The sequence below is a fragment of the Plecotus auritus genome (assembly GCF_963455305.1).
Source record: "Plecotus auritus genome assembly, chromosome: 7".
Lineage (NCBI taxonomy): Eukaryota > Metazoa > Chordata > Mammalia > Chiroptera > Vespertilionidae > Plecotus > Plecotus auritus.
The window spans coordinates 21,180,471-21,195,525 of NC_137774.1; the positions used below are offsets into that span (position 1 = coordinate 21,180,471).

General features: G+C 35.1%; 1 protein-coding gene across 5 annotated transcripts in view; it reads left to right on the forward strand.

The window, feature by feature from the left end:
* The window catches only part of CDC27 (cell division cycle 27), a 57,491-nt gene extending 43,927 nt beyond the window's left edge, over window positions 1-13,564 (forward strand). For 3 of the 5 annotated variants that reach the window (XM_080678767.1, XM_080678768.1, XM_080678771.1), the window contains 7 exons: window positions 121-273; window positions 1,472-1,680; window positions 5,033-5,150; window positions 7,685-7,813; window positions 7,904-7,978; window positions 9,300-9,456; window positions 10,543-13,564. In XM_080678767.1, coding sequence (XP_080534893.1) covers window positions 121-273; window positions 1,472-1,680; window positions 5,033-5,150; window positions 7,685-7,813; window positions 7,904-7,978; window positions 9,300-9,456; window positions 10,543-10,625 — 924 coding nt within the window. In that variant the 3' untranslated portion in view covers window positions 10,626-13,564. The remainder of the gene's footprint in view (window positions 1-120; window positions 274-1,471; window positions 1,681-5,032; window positions 5,151-7,684; window positions 7,814-7,903; window positions 7,979-9,299; window positions 9,457-10,542) is intronic. The other 2 variants (XM_080678769.1, XM_080678770.1) reach the window with 1 other exon arrangement.
* The last annotated feature ends 1,491 nt before the right edge of the window (window positions 13,565-15,055 follow it).

Genomic DNA, 15,055 nt, shown 5'->3' on the forward strand with positions numbered 1-15,055 from the left:
ACTCACACAACCATAAAACAAGGCAGCATGAAGGTCCTATGAGAAGAGTGCCCAGTGCTCTCCCTATATATATATAAATTGTGTCAACTTGTTTTCCCCTTACTAGTTTTTGTATTTCAGGCTGAAAGAATATTCTCAGAGGTTAGAAGAATTGAGAATTACAGAGTTGAAGGCATGGAGATCTACTCTACAACACTGTGGCATCTTCAAAAGGATGTTGCTCTTTCAGTTCTTTCAAAAGACTTAACAGACATGGATAAAAATTCACCAGAGGTATGTTACTGAAACACTTTGCTTATGTAGCTATTTTTTTTATCACCGTTACAAAATTGAGATGAACTAAATAATTCAAATGCCATTTAATATTACCCATACCCTTCTCTGTAGGCAGGACTCGGGAAAGAAGAGAGTCCTAAAATAGATGGTACAGATTCCTAAATAGGAAAATCACAAAGTAGGTATTTCATTTAGGATTAATAGAGATTTGGCTGTGTTAAAATTGCTGTTATCACCAAGATTAGAGTTCATTAAACAGAAATTAAATAGATTGAAAATTTGTCATTTTAAATTGAAAGAAAATAGTAATTTTAATTGTCAGTTTAAGACAAATAAATTCATTTACATTGTGCAATCATGTAAGAATTGTATTTTAGTGTATCTCAAGAATATTTAGTGGTAATTTTATAACATATTTAAGCTCAGAATGTAAAAGTCAATTCCTATTATATTTGGTAGTTATGTTCTACTAGAGGCCTGGTGCACGAATTTGTGCATGGGTGGGGTCTGATGGGGCGGGGGGGGGGGGCGCAGGCGGTTGGCCAACTGGCTCCATCCCCTGGTCAAACTCCCGATTGAGGGGACAATTTGCATATTAGCCTTTTATTATATAGGATAGCCTTCAAGAACAATGAGTCAGCATATACTGAACCATTGCTTATAAGCACGTGTGCGTGTGTGCCTACACTGATTATAGATTATAATCTTATATCCTAAAAACAACTCAGCCTGATACATTGTTTATTTTACAAAAGAGAAAATGAGGTGCAGAAATGTTAAGGTGCCCTTCTGAGGCCACCATACAAACAGGTGCCAGAGCTGGGATTCAAACTGTCCATCTGGTCCCAGACCCCGAGCCCTCCATACACTGCCCTCCCTATAGTCTCTGTCTTTTGGTCACTAACCTGTGAAAAATAAGATAGTTGCCTTTTTTTTTTTTTTACCTCACTGAGAATATACCTGTTGGGCAACCCATATTTTGGATCCATTAAAGCACTGCAACTATTGGTTTGGGTTTTCAAATTTTAACAAGTAGGCAATTTTGCAAATATGAATAATGAGGATTGACTATATCTGTTAAAACTGTTCAGTTTGTATCTTTCTGTTCTAATTTTAGCCATAGATTTGTTTGTTAGAAAAAATAAAACAAAAATTTAATTGTGCATTTGTTTGTTTGTTTTTCCATATTTTTAAGGCCTGGTGTGCTGCAGGGAACTGTTTCAGTTTGCAACGGGAACATGATATTGCAATTAAATTCTTCCAGAGAGCTATCCAGGTTGATCCAAATTATGCTTATGCCTATACTCTATTAGGGCATGAGTTTGTCTTAACTGAAGAATTAGACAAAGCATTAGCTTGTTTTCGAAATGCTATCAGAGTCAATCCTAGACATTATAATGCATGGTAAGTGCTAATGAAGTGCAAAGACAGTGTCTTATTAATGGGGCTGATACTTAGTGATTTTTCTTATTAGATAGCTCTCTGTTGTCATGAATTTGATTACTAATACTTAAGAGTGGTACATACTGGTTGATAACATCTAACCAAAATGTTTTTTATGTGAAGTTTATACCTTTAACAAACTCTTCAATTAACTAATCATAGTAGAATAAAAGGTCTTTATACTCAGCAGTTTCAACCTTTTCTCCTATCAGACTTTTGCAAATAATTGATTTTGTTACTTTGATTTCTTACTTTTTTTAGAACACTAAAATGGTGATTAGGATGAAAAATGAAGAAAAATAGTATAATTCATCCATTGGATAGTAGAATATAAGCATTGAAACTATATACTAATTGTTAATCTTTGGTAGTATTCTAGTTTATTAAGTACTAGTTCTAGTTAACTAAGTTTATTAGGAACTCAGGTTTTACTTTTTTTATTAAAATATATTTTTATTGATTTCAGAGAAGAAGGGAGAGAGAGACAGAGAGACAGAGACATATCAATGATGAGAGAGAATCATTGATCGGCTCCCTCCTGCATGCCCCACACTGGGGATCGAGCCCCAAAACCCGAGCTTATGCCCTGACCAGGAATTGAACTGTGACCTCCTCGTTTATAAGTCAACACTCAACCACTGAGCCACTCCGGGCGGGCAGGTTTTATTTTTATTTTATTTTATTTTATTTTTTTTTCGCACCTAGGTTTTATTTTTTTGTACTTGTACACAAGTAGACAAATAGGAAATTACTAATTGGCTCATATTGTTATCAAATGAAGAAAACATGGGAGAGTTCTTATTTCTGCCTCAGCACTATATTTACTGTTGATATTCTGTTGTGTTTTTCTTGACTAACTTCATAGTTCAAATATCAAGAAGTGTTATTTTGGTATTGTAATTCTGTGGTAGTTTTTGTCAGACATGTTTGTGTTTTTTATCTTTGGGTTAATCATTATAGCAATTGAATTTTATTCTGTTTCTCACTATATCAGAAGCACTAGATTCCTAAAATAGTTTTATTTTTAATATATTTTTATTGATTTTAGAGAGGAAGGGAGAGGGAGTGAGAGATAGAAACATTAATGATGAGAGAAGATCCTTTATCAGCTGCCTCCTGTAAGTCCCACACTGGGTGGGGATTGAGCCTGCAACCTGGGCATGTACCCTAACCTGGAATCGAACCCATAACCTTCTGGTTCATAGGTCGACGCTCAACCACTGAGCCACGCCAGCTGAACCTACTAAAATAGTTTTTGATTTTTGTATATTTTTAATGAATTTTATCTCATTTCTAAGTAGTTAACATTGCTTGTAATGCTAGATGGCCTGATAAGTGCTAGCTTCCGCTGGTATATTGAACAGTCAGGCCTTTCCAACACTGACTTTTCTTAATATAAGTATAAAGTTCTCTAATATTTTAAGGTTTCAGTTCTTAATAGAACTTGGTTGTTTTTTTAGATGTGTAGTGTCTGTTCTGCTATATTTTATGCTTAAAAAAACTTTACCGTATCAAAAATCATGTTGTAAAAATAATTGTTTCATTTGGGAAAAGAAGGAATGGTTAGAGAGGCAGACTTTTTTTTTTTTTTTTTTAATATATTTTATTGATCTTTTACAGAGAGGAAGGGAGAGGGATAGAGAGTCAGAAACATCGATGAGAGAGAAACATCGATCAGCTGCCTCCCGCACACCCCACACTGGGGACGTGCCCACAACCAAGTTACATGCCCTTGACCGGAATCGAACCCGGGACCTTTCAGTCCGCAGGCTGATGCTCTATCCACTGAGCAAAACCGGTTTTGGCGAGGCAGACTTTTTTTACTAGAAGAATTAAATATTGAGGAATTTAGTTAACTATATAAATATCTAAACATTAAGTAAATTTATTATTTGAACTCCAAAGTAAATAGTCTTTTCTTATCCCTGCTTTCACCATTATTAGAACAGAGCTTTTGCCCTACCTGGTTTTGGTTTAGTGGATAGAGCATCCGCCTGTGGGGTCCCAGGTTCGATTCCCATTAAGGGCACATGCCCAGGTTGCAGGCTCAATCCCTGATAGGGGGCATGGTGGAGGCAGCCAATTAATGATTCTCTCTCATCGTTGATGTTTCTAGCTCTCTCTCCCTCTCCCTTCCTCTCTGAAATCAATTTTTAAAATATTAAAAAAAAAAAAAAAGAACAGCCCTAGCTGTTTTGGCTCAGTGGATAGAGCGTCATTCTGTGAACTGAAGGGTCCCAGGTTCGATTCCGGTCAAGGGCACATGCCTGGGTCGCAGGCTTGATCCCCAGTGGGGGACTTGCAGGAGGCAGCCGATCAATGATTCTCTCTCACCATTGATGTTTCTATCTTTCTCTCCCTCTTCCTTCCTCTCTGAAATTAATAATATATTTAAAAAAATAAATAAATAAATAAATAAAAATAAAAAAAAAGAACAGAGCTTTTTATACCCTTTCTTTACCTCTAATACCATTATAGTGATCAACAAAGCCACTTAAAGCAGATACAGTATGATATTCTTCTTATTCATTTGGTGCTTATTCCCCATCATCATCATCTAGTTATAGCCAAGAGAGTTTCCTTAATGTAAATCAGTCATTGTGTTCATTTGATGTTTTGAAAATTCAGGAGAAATACCTGTATATCAACTTAATATGTCATTACATAGTCATTAAAATTTATAATTTTGAGGTCTGATAATTATATAATTTCATAATTATAATTTTGAAGTCTATAGGAGCATGTTTTTGATACAGTAAGTGGAAAGAGAGAAGCAGAACATGACACTATGCATATTGTAATTATATAAAGTACATACATATTTGGACAAAGAATATGGAAATAGCATTGTTAGGAGGTTAGGGTTTAGAATCAAAGAAGAATCTGGTTAGAATTCTTATTAGGTATATATTTTTGGACAAGTTAAGTTAACTTTTCTAAGCCTTAGTTTTCCTATTTGAAAATGTAAATGATAACAGTACTGATCTCCTTGGTTCCTCCTAGGATTAAATGAGATAATTTATGTGAAAAATTTAACAAAGTTATTGGCACACACATAATAACCACTCATGACAAAGCAGCTATTAAATCTTGATTGGCTTAAGGACGTGGTTTCTTTCCCCCCACATTGTCATACACTATTTGATTGATGGATTTTATTGTTATCACTTGTAAAAGTGACTTGTCTAAAATGCTTTGATGATTTTTCTATTTTTCTACTGGTTTATTAAATTCCATACATAATTATTTTATTAGTTGAACTAAATTAGCCATCATAGCTTATATCCCTAAAATTATACTTTTATACTTTCAGGTATGGTTTAGGAATGATTTATTATAAGCAAGAAAAATTCAGCCTTGCAGAAATGCATTTCCAGAAAGCACTTGATATCAACCCTCAAAGTTCAGTTTTACTTTGCCACATTGGAGTAGTAAGTAGCTTTCTAAACATTGTTCAATTAGTCTCCCTTTTGAAATGTGTTTCTTATTGACTTAATTGTTATAATAAGAATTAGGGCTTTTTTGTTATTGCTGTTATTCTTGAAACAATATCCTGGATTCTTTTGCAGCCAAAAATACTATGTTTTTCTTGGCATAAAGAGAAATAACTGGTGTATCCTTATCTCTTAGACAAGTCACTTAATTTCTCTGAGCTTCTACTTTATGAATGACAAATAATACCACCTTGCCTACCTCATAGGGATCTTAAGACTCACATTAGATACTTCATATTTTTGAAAGTACTTTTTCATGTTAATATTTATCTCTATATTAAGTAATTAATATTCTAAGGCAAATGGTTTCCTGTGTTTTAGCCTAAAATTCATATAAGGCAATGTGGATCACCAATTTTATATTTATATACATTTTTTGATGTATCTGATGATAAGTTGTACTTTGATAGGAGAGAAGGTATGTTTGCTTATTAAAATCTCATTTATTAGTTTCTCTATAAGTACAATACCTTAACTTTTTGTTCTTGCCCTCTCACTCCTTTCGCTTCTGTCTTTCCCTCCAACCCCCACCCCCCACCCCTTTATCTTTCTCTCAACACATTTGGTTTTGTGGGACTGGGCATACAATATGAGGAAATTATGTTCTTTGGAATTTTACTATTCATTTTGGGGAATAATTCTAGTTCTTTATAATTTTCTTTAAAATTGACATGATAACTTTTATAGTTAGACACTATACAAAAATATAGAGAAAATATATTGACATAAAAATTATTTTCAACACTTAACATGAGGAAATCACATTTGAGTATCTCCTAATAACCTTTAGTAAAGTTGGACTTTTTTCTTTTTTTTAATTGATTTTAGCGAGAAAGGGAGAGGGAGAGTTGGAAACAACAGTGATGAGGGAGAATCATTGATTGGCTGCCTCTTGCACAGCCCCAACCAGGGATCGAGCCCGCAACCCTGGCATGTGCCTTTGACCGGAATTGAATCCAGGACCCTTCAGTCCGCAGGCCGACATTATCCACTGAGCCAAATCAGCTAGGGCAAACTTTTTTTTTTTTAAATAGGCTTTTTTCTAAAGTTATTGTGGAAGAAATCATTTTTAACATTTTGAGTGGTTATTGGAAGAGGTTTTCAGATAAGAGTATGCTTTTCTCTCTTAGAAAACTAGTATTTAGGATTTCAATCCTTTAAGCAGAGTATTTGGCCACATGCAGTAATAATCTTCTGCAAAGATATCACATAGATGAATTTAGCAACCAGATATTGGCAGTACCTACTCTCTCATTCTTGTTACAGTGATATTTGTTCCACAGCCACATCCATTCACTCCACTTTATTTCTAACATATAATTCATCCAAGGAGGAGCACAACAGAATATAAGTATATACTCATGAATGAATAGTGAGGCTTCGTGGGTTTTTTTTAAGTTATTTAAAATAAATAATTTATTCTCTAGTATTACAGATCAAATGGTTTTCAAATATGTAAGACAGAAGAATTACTTTTATAATAAATTCCTAAAATAGGTAAAAGTGTAATAGTTTTGAGTGAAACAAGTTTAGTAAGGTTTAGAGCCAAATCTTCTAGTAGGGGTTTTAAACACAGTTTTAAAAAGCCTAATACTTAGCGGACCATAATAGACCTGTTGAAATGTGAGTATTTAGCTAAATAGTGCAGAAATTCTTGTGAAGCGAAAACTAAGGTTTTTCTTGCCTTTTAGATTTCAAGGTAAACCTAATGTCTTCTCTAAAATTAGGATTTTAATTATCATTATGGATGCATAATGGTGAATTGGGAACCATAGAACCAAGGTTCTGACTCCAGAGCAAGTTATTTAACATCTCTGGACTTTAGTATTCTCATCTTTAAAGTGAAGTGCTTGAGGAGATTTTAGAGATAATTTAACAGTATAGTAACCAATTACTAAATTCACTTAACCTAGTGAACCATATAGTGGGACAATACAACCTTATCTCTAATAGTTTTATTATCTCTCTGTTGGTTTTGAGTCACATTATTTGGGTCTCACTTTTCTTAAAAAATATTAGAAGGAGCCCAACCAGTGTGGCTTAGTGGTTTGGCATCAACCTATGAACCAGGAGGTCATAGTCTGATTCCCAGTCAGGGCACATGCCCGGGTTGTGGGCTTGATCCCCAGTTGGGGGTTTGCAGGAGGCAGCCAATCAATAATTCTCTCATCATTGGTGTTTCTATCTCTCTCTTCTTCTCTGAAATTAATTTTAAAATATATATATGCTAGATGCCCAGTGCATGAAATTCGTGCACAGGCAGGGTCCCTAGGCCTGGCCGGCGATCAGGGCCCTTCGGCTGCCAGCCCAGCTTTCCTTCATTCCGCGCCACCCCCTGTTGGTCAATGCACATCATAGCAAGCGATCGAACTCCCAAGGGGACACTTTGCATATTAGCCTTTAATATATATATATGTATGTATATATATATATTAGAAGGAAACATCAGTTAGGATCTTTATTTCTTACAGGTTCAGCATGCACTGAAAAAATCTGAGAAGGCTTTGGATACCCTAAACAAAGCCATTGTTATTGATCCTAAGAACCCACTATGCAAATTTCACAGAGCCTCAGTTTTGTTTGCAAATGAAAAATATAAGGTAAGAGATATATGTCTTAATAGTCTTCGGTTTGTAATGCTTAAGTTAAGCTTTAGTTAAGATGATGTTGTTTTCCTTTCCTTTTTTCAGTCTGCTTTACAAGAACTTGAAGAATTGAAACAAATTGTTCCCAAAGAATCCCTTGTGTACTTCTTAATAGGAAAGGTAAAGATTGGGGCCATGGTCCTACTGTGGCTTTGATAACAAGTATTAACTTTTGGAGAATAAATATAATGCTTATTGTGCAACATCCATGGAGCAAATTCAACTAGACTTCTGAACTAAATGCTCTGGGAATAAAGAATGGATTTAGTTTTAACATTTAAAAAGATAATATATCCTAATGAAGGGGCAAATACACACATCCCATAATTCTAACCCTACTATGGCTTTGGAAGTTTATTAGCACTTGTAGCCAATGACCAGTAATGAATTCATAACTTGAGACTGCCTTATAGAAAGCCCTGAGCTTCCAATTATCAATAAAACACTTACCAAAAGAAGAAAATTCATGACAGTACAGACTGGGCTTCCAGATGCCAGTTAGTTAAGGTAGTTGGTAACAATGGGCAGATGTTGAGAGTTGAAATAACTTCTTTTAAAAACGAGTGAAACTGCCCTGACCGGTTTGTCTCAGTGGATAGAGCATCGGCCTGCAGACTCAAGGGTCCTGGGTTCGATTCCGGTCAAGGGCATGTACCTTGGTGGCGGGCACATCCCCAGTAGGTGGTGTGCAGGAGGCAGCTGATTGATGTTTCTCTCTCATCGATGTTTCTAGCTCTCTCTTCCTCTCCCTTCCTCTCTGTAAAAAATCAATAAAATATATTTTTAAAAAAACAGTGAAATGAATGCTAATCAAGCCTTTTATAGTCTATTTTTTTCCATTGTCATTGTTCCATTTAGACCAAAATTTTATTGGAATCTCACTATCTGAGAGAGATAGGCAAAGAATTCTAAAATAATATCTGAATATATTAAAAGGAACTCAAAAGTTGACATGAGTTCGTTCTTCTATAAGATTTAAATGTCCTAATCATCAGAATATGTTTATAGTAATAAATTAGGAGCCTAATCCTATATAATAAAAGGGTAATATGCAAATCGACCGAACGGTGGAACGACCGGTCGCTATGATGTCAATGACCACCAGGGGGTAGACACTCAATGCTGGAGCTGCCCCCTGGTGGTCAGTGTGCTCCCTCAGGGGAAGCACCGCTCAGGCAGAAGCCAGGCTCGCGGCTGGCAAGTGCAGCAGTGGTGGAAAGAGCCTCTCCCGCCTCTGCAGCAGTCGGACATTCCTGAGGGCTCCCGGACTAGGAGAGAGCGCAGGCCGGGCTGAGGGACCCTCCCGCCCCCCCCCCCCCCCCCCGCCCCGCCGAGTGCACGTATTTTGTGCACCGGGCCTCTAGTTTAAATTATAAATGTTTAGGATTTTACAGTTGAAGCTCCTAACAATGAAAAATGTAGTGCTGCTGTTTATTTTTAGGTTTACAAGAAGTTAGGTCAGACACACCTCGCCCTGATGAATTTCTCTTGGGCTATGGATTTAGATCCTAAAGGAGCCAATAACCAGATTAAAGAGGCAATTGATAAGCGTTACCTTCCAGATGATGAGGAGCCAATAACCCAAGAAGAACAGATCAGTGAGTATTGTTTGCAGTTACTCAAACCAGAGAACCAGTGAAACACCACATCAGAGTTAAGATGGACCAGATGTTTCTTTAATTTTATTTTTCTAACTATGGTGTATTCTTTGTACCAAATGGAATTTTAGGGAAACTGGACAGGATGATAAAATAAGAAAGTACATATGGAGTCAGATAACTAGTCTCAGTTCTGGTTCAAGTTTGCTATGTGACTTTGACAAATTCATTGCTTATTTTTACCTGGGCCCCAGTTTATATTGTAATATGTAACTAATGCCTGCCTTATTGCTTTTTAGGAATGTATTTGGGGTGGGGAAGGAAAGATGATAGATGTGATGGTATGTTGAAAACATTATAAGTGCTATGTGAATGAATAATAAATTTATGCCCATTTTACTAGTAAGTTATCGACAGATCTTTAGTAGTGGCTATTCAAATTCTGGGTAGCTCTGGCAAATTCAAAATCCATGTCAAGAAAAGTGGAGGGAACAAAAGAATTATAACTTAAGGGAGTAAATACTCTCTCTAAATTGAATGTATATCTTAAAATAACGAGTGAAAAACCAAGACTTAATGTGTCAACATTCTTTAATAAGAAAATTGAGTGATTTCTAATGAGATGAACTTAGATGCCTTTGTTCCAAAAAACTTGGTAAAAGGCTTCGATTAAAATTATAAATTCTATAATCCCAATAACCCTTTTTAAACTGAATGTTATATTTTATATTTCTGTGGACTATCAGGGACTATCCCCAAAGTGAAAGAAATGTTAATCTTTTCTTAATGCTTCAGAAAACTAGTTCTAATTCCTAGGGTAAGAATGAGGAATTCCTTAGGGAGAGGCAGTTTTAGTAGTTAAAACTAAAGATTAAATGCAATAAACTTATCTCAGACCGTGCTGTAAAATAAGGAGCTTTAATTGTATTTTATTAAAGGATATCAGGATTTTTTTTTAAGGATATTGGGATTTTTAAGGACCTTTAAAGTCTTATTTCTCTGAATACAGTAGTTTTCCTTGTTTTCATGAACAACAAGAGATATTTGTCAGACACCTTACTGTAGACTTTGTTTTATTTTTTTAAGTGGGAACTGATGAATCCCAGGAGAGCAGCATGACAGATGCGGACGACACACAACTTCATGCAGCTGAAAGTGATGAATTTTAACTTCTGCAAATCAGACTTTTACAACTGGATGTGTGATTAGTGCTGACATGTTTCTTGTCCTTCCATATACTGAGTCTTCACTCTTGAGCCGGCAGTGTCATCATCCATTACTTACACAATGAGTATGCCACTTTCATTGGACCCTGACTGTACACAGAATGAAAGGCAGTGCAATATTTAGCTGCTAACAAGACTGGCTCTTTCACCAGTATAAATGACAATTTAGGGGGTAGGGTGGGGAACTTTCTTTTTTCTTTAATCTCCCTTTGCTGGAAAACTATCATGGAAGGAAGAGTTATGTTTTATCTGAAGGAACCATTAGATATGGAAAATAGTGATGAACCAGAATTTCTTGGTCATTTTTCCAGAATTTTGTTTTATTTGGTTCTGTTCCTGATAAACAGAGTGACTGACCTTCATTTCTAGGTTCTTCAAGAATGGTGTTAGAAAGTGCCAGATGGAACAATAAAAGACATTGCCTATAACAGAATAACTTGATTGCCAAGGAATGTAAATTACCTTAAACTTGCAGTGTCTCCCATAAACAAATGTAATGGACATATTGGGACTCATGTTTAGGAATCAAATATCCCTCCATACAGTGTACACTTATTCTTGGCAAGAATGCTTTAATGTCTAACCAAGAAATTTAATTTATTCATCTTGCTTCAAAGTGTTGATCATTGTTGTCGGTATCGCAAACTTTAAAGTTGGTCCTTGCCATATTGCCTCTTCTCTGAGCTCTGTGGGATCACCTTTAACATTCAGAGATGATAGAGTGGTTGCCCACTGAAAAGCCAAAACAAGACCCTTAATAACCATTTAAGTTCACCATAGGAATAAAAATGAGAACACTAAAGTAGAGAGACTTTAAGAGATCATAACAGTGAAAGCCTTAATACAGTCAGAATTGTACCATAACCTTGAATCTATATTTGTTCAAGACAGTATCCCTTTGATTTTTCTAAGTGTTTAAGCAGGGTACAAGAATGTATACTTACCTTTGGTTGAGGTCATTTCCATTCTTTTCGGCTCTCTCTGCTTCAAATTATTTTCAGTAATGTTAATCACCAAACATTTACTGAAAGTGGTTGGGTTTAGGATATTGGAAATTTTTAGCTGGAAAAAAAAAAAGTTCTTATGAAGGAGAGATATGTTCTCTCCTGAGTTTGTCATAATATAGGTTGGTGTCTTTGGGCAACGGCCACAGTTTTAAAGACCTAATTATGTGTAATAAAATGGGAATTATTGGAATTTCACAGTAACAGATTTAAAAGTCTTAAATTGTGTATCCTTTATTGTAATGTATTGAAATTTTTAGAGAAACTTTAGTTGTTAACATTTTATTAAGTGCCAATGTCAGAATATAACAAATTATAGTTTCCTATGAATGACAGGCCTACAGTTATTATTTTGGATTATTTGATGAAGGACAAACTTATCTACTGGTTACCTGTATTAGTCAAGCTGTGAAAATGAGGTAGATTACAGAAGATGTGAAAAAAATTTAGCCTGCAGACTCAGTAATTTCCTATCATTTACTATTAATCTACTCATTTAAATGTGGATTATATACTATTATAAAATAATTCAAGTCCGAGTCTCAGTTAGGTATTGGGTGCCAGAAAGGTATTTAACAAAATTTCCTACCTAAGTCTATGTATATGTGCTGCTTAAAAATCAATTTATAAGAAAAAGGAAAGGTTGGGAGTAAATGATCATTAAAAATTCCAAAGGCCAGCACTTGGATTCTAATAAATATTCCGTTTTATTATCCATTAGTTCTGTAATATTTAATTTTATACCCTTTTACCCTTTTTAATTGGCAAATCAAAAGCCAGCTGTATAACAGTATCAAATATCAGTTTCATAGAAAGCTCCAACCTGAGCTCCATGTTATAAAACCTAGGGAAAAGTAAGCTCAGAAAATAATTTGCTGATATTTAATTAGTTATCTTTTTGTAGTAGAAATTTACGTCCTTTGCCAGAGGTGAGTGTGAGTCTTTCTGATACTAATTTTGAGACAAGAATAAAAGGATAGTTATGGAAGGCACACCATGGCAATAGTTGACTGAGGGACACTCAGCCCAAGCTTGGCCTGATTTTATTTTTCCTCATACTTACTTTCAAAGTCATTTAGGTATTTGAAGCCTTATTACCCACCTAGTAACTGTTTCTGGCTTCTCTCCCACTTCACCCCTGCACGAAATGGGGATCAAACAACAAGAATAAAGCACACATTTTGACCAAGCAAAATGTTTGCTTCAAATTTCAGAAGTTACTTTGAAGGAAATTAAAAAATACTAAGTACTTTAACATCTTTTTTTCTCTCTCTAAGCTTTTCACACATATACATATATATATATATATATACACACACATACTTTTGTTCAGAAGTTATGTTGTGGCATTGGATATTTTTCACCCTTGGGAATAGTTCTTAACTCTGGGATTTTAAAAGGTGAAAATAATTTTTCAAGAGAACAATGGTACTCAAAATAATGAAAGGTGGTCCCTACATTTTCTGTATTTCATTACTTTAAAATTTTTATTTTTTTTTCTAAGAACTGCAAGTAATATTTGAACCATGCTGCTGTTGTACCTTAAACAAAAACTCAGTGATAACCAGTATTTAGTCTATTAAAAATGCTCTTTTTGAAGAAAAAAGTTTGGAAGTCTCTGATTAGCCAGAGTATAGTATGGATCTCACTGAGAAATAGTGACCCATTTCCTTTGTGAAAACCTGGGAAAATGCAAGTGTGGGTGTGATGTGTGTGTTCTATTTGCATTGAAACAATGTAATTTTGTGTCTTTTTGCTTTTCCTGATTTATTTCAGAAATTGTACAGTCTTGGGGGGGGGAGTCTTTTGTTAATATATTTGCAATTCATTAAAGGATATGGAAAATCCAAATAAATTACTTTTGAAAGCAATTTATAATCAAGTTGTTAAAGCTGTATCAGAGCTGTGCCATATGTATTTTTTAGTAAAGCACAGCAAAATAGTGAAAGGTTACAATTTTATGTTCCACAAAAGTCTAGGTGAGTGTTTATTTTTTTACTTACACCCTCTTTTAATACATATATATATTTTAAAACACATTCTTATCTTAGTATTATTTGGAATTTCAAAATAAATATTTTGACAAAAAAATGGTAACTTTTAGAATATTTTTTCAAACTGTAGAAGCCCCTTGTCAGCAGCTGCTACTTTGCAAGTCAACTGCTTATTCTTTAATCATGTGATTTCTAAAATTCCTTTAAAAGGGACACAAAGCTTTTGTTCCAAATAGAATCTCTTTTTAAAATCAAGATCTGAAAGAAGTAGAATATAGAAACTAAATTTTACTCTAGTTTGATTATCTTAGAGAAAATGAAGAGATCTGAAGGCTTTTATTCAGATTTGAGGAAAAGGTTAGCAACAGATAGAAACACATGGAATAGGATGAGCTAGGCAGATCAGAAGGAACCAGAATTCAACCTTCACTGCCATTTGCTGTTAAATGGATAGCGGTAACCAGAAGTATTCGTTGGCTCATTTAGCTGCTAATTAATGGTTTATGAAGGGTTGGTATAGGTTTTATTTTTCTTTATAAATGTAAACTTTGCTAAATAGCTGTGTTTAATGAAATCATGATGTGTGCTGTGTAACTTAATTTTTGTACAATATTTTCAATCCTCAACTCTATAAGGTAGGTATTTCTCTGTTTTACAAAATAGAAAATCGAGGCTCAGCGATTGGATGATAGAGCTGAATGCTTTTGACAAAGTATGTTTAAACCCTTTTATTTAGTTTAGGACTTACTCTGAAAGTTTCAAGTCATGTCTAATGTTATCTGTCAGGTATCCTTTCTATCATTTTGAAATTGTCTACTATAGAAGTTCAGGTTTTACAAAAGAAATTTGTGATTTCTTTAAGTTGATTTTTAAAGAGAGGAAGGGAGAGAAACATTGATGTGAAAGCAAAACATCGATCAGGTGCCTCCTCCACGCCCCCTACTGGGGATCGAGCCCCCAACCTGAGCATGAGCCCTGACCAGGAATAGAACTGGCAACCCTCCAGTGCCCAGGGACATCACTCAACCAACTGAGCCACACTGGCCAGGGCAGGAAACTTTATTATTAACCATAGATTCAGATCTATCATGTGCATAGTCCTTTGATGAGGCTTTTGATCTGTATTCTGTCACTCTACTTCTCACACAGAAATTGAAAGTATGTTATTCCCTCCTTGAGTGACTAGAATTTGCTTTAAAATAGCAGATTTTAAATCCTCAATTTTCTTTTTAGTTCTTACGTATTTTATTACCAATTTCCCCTGTATGGAGTGGGATGCAAGGAAACAGATTTTGTTAGCAAAGACAAAGGGGAGAATGGCTGTTGTCTCAGCAGCCAGGAGCACCTGCCACACTGCTGTAGAGGAATTACTGAT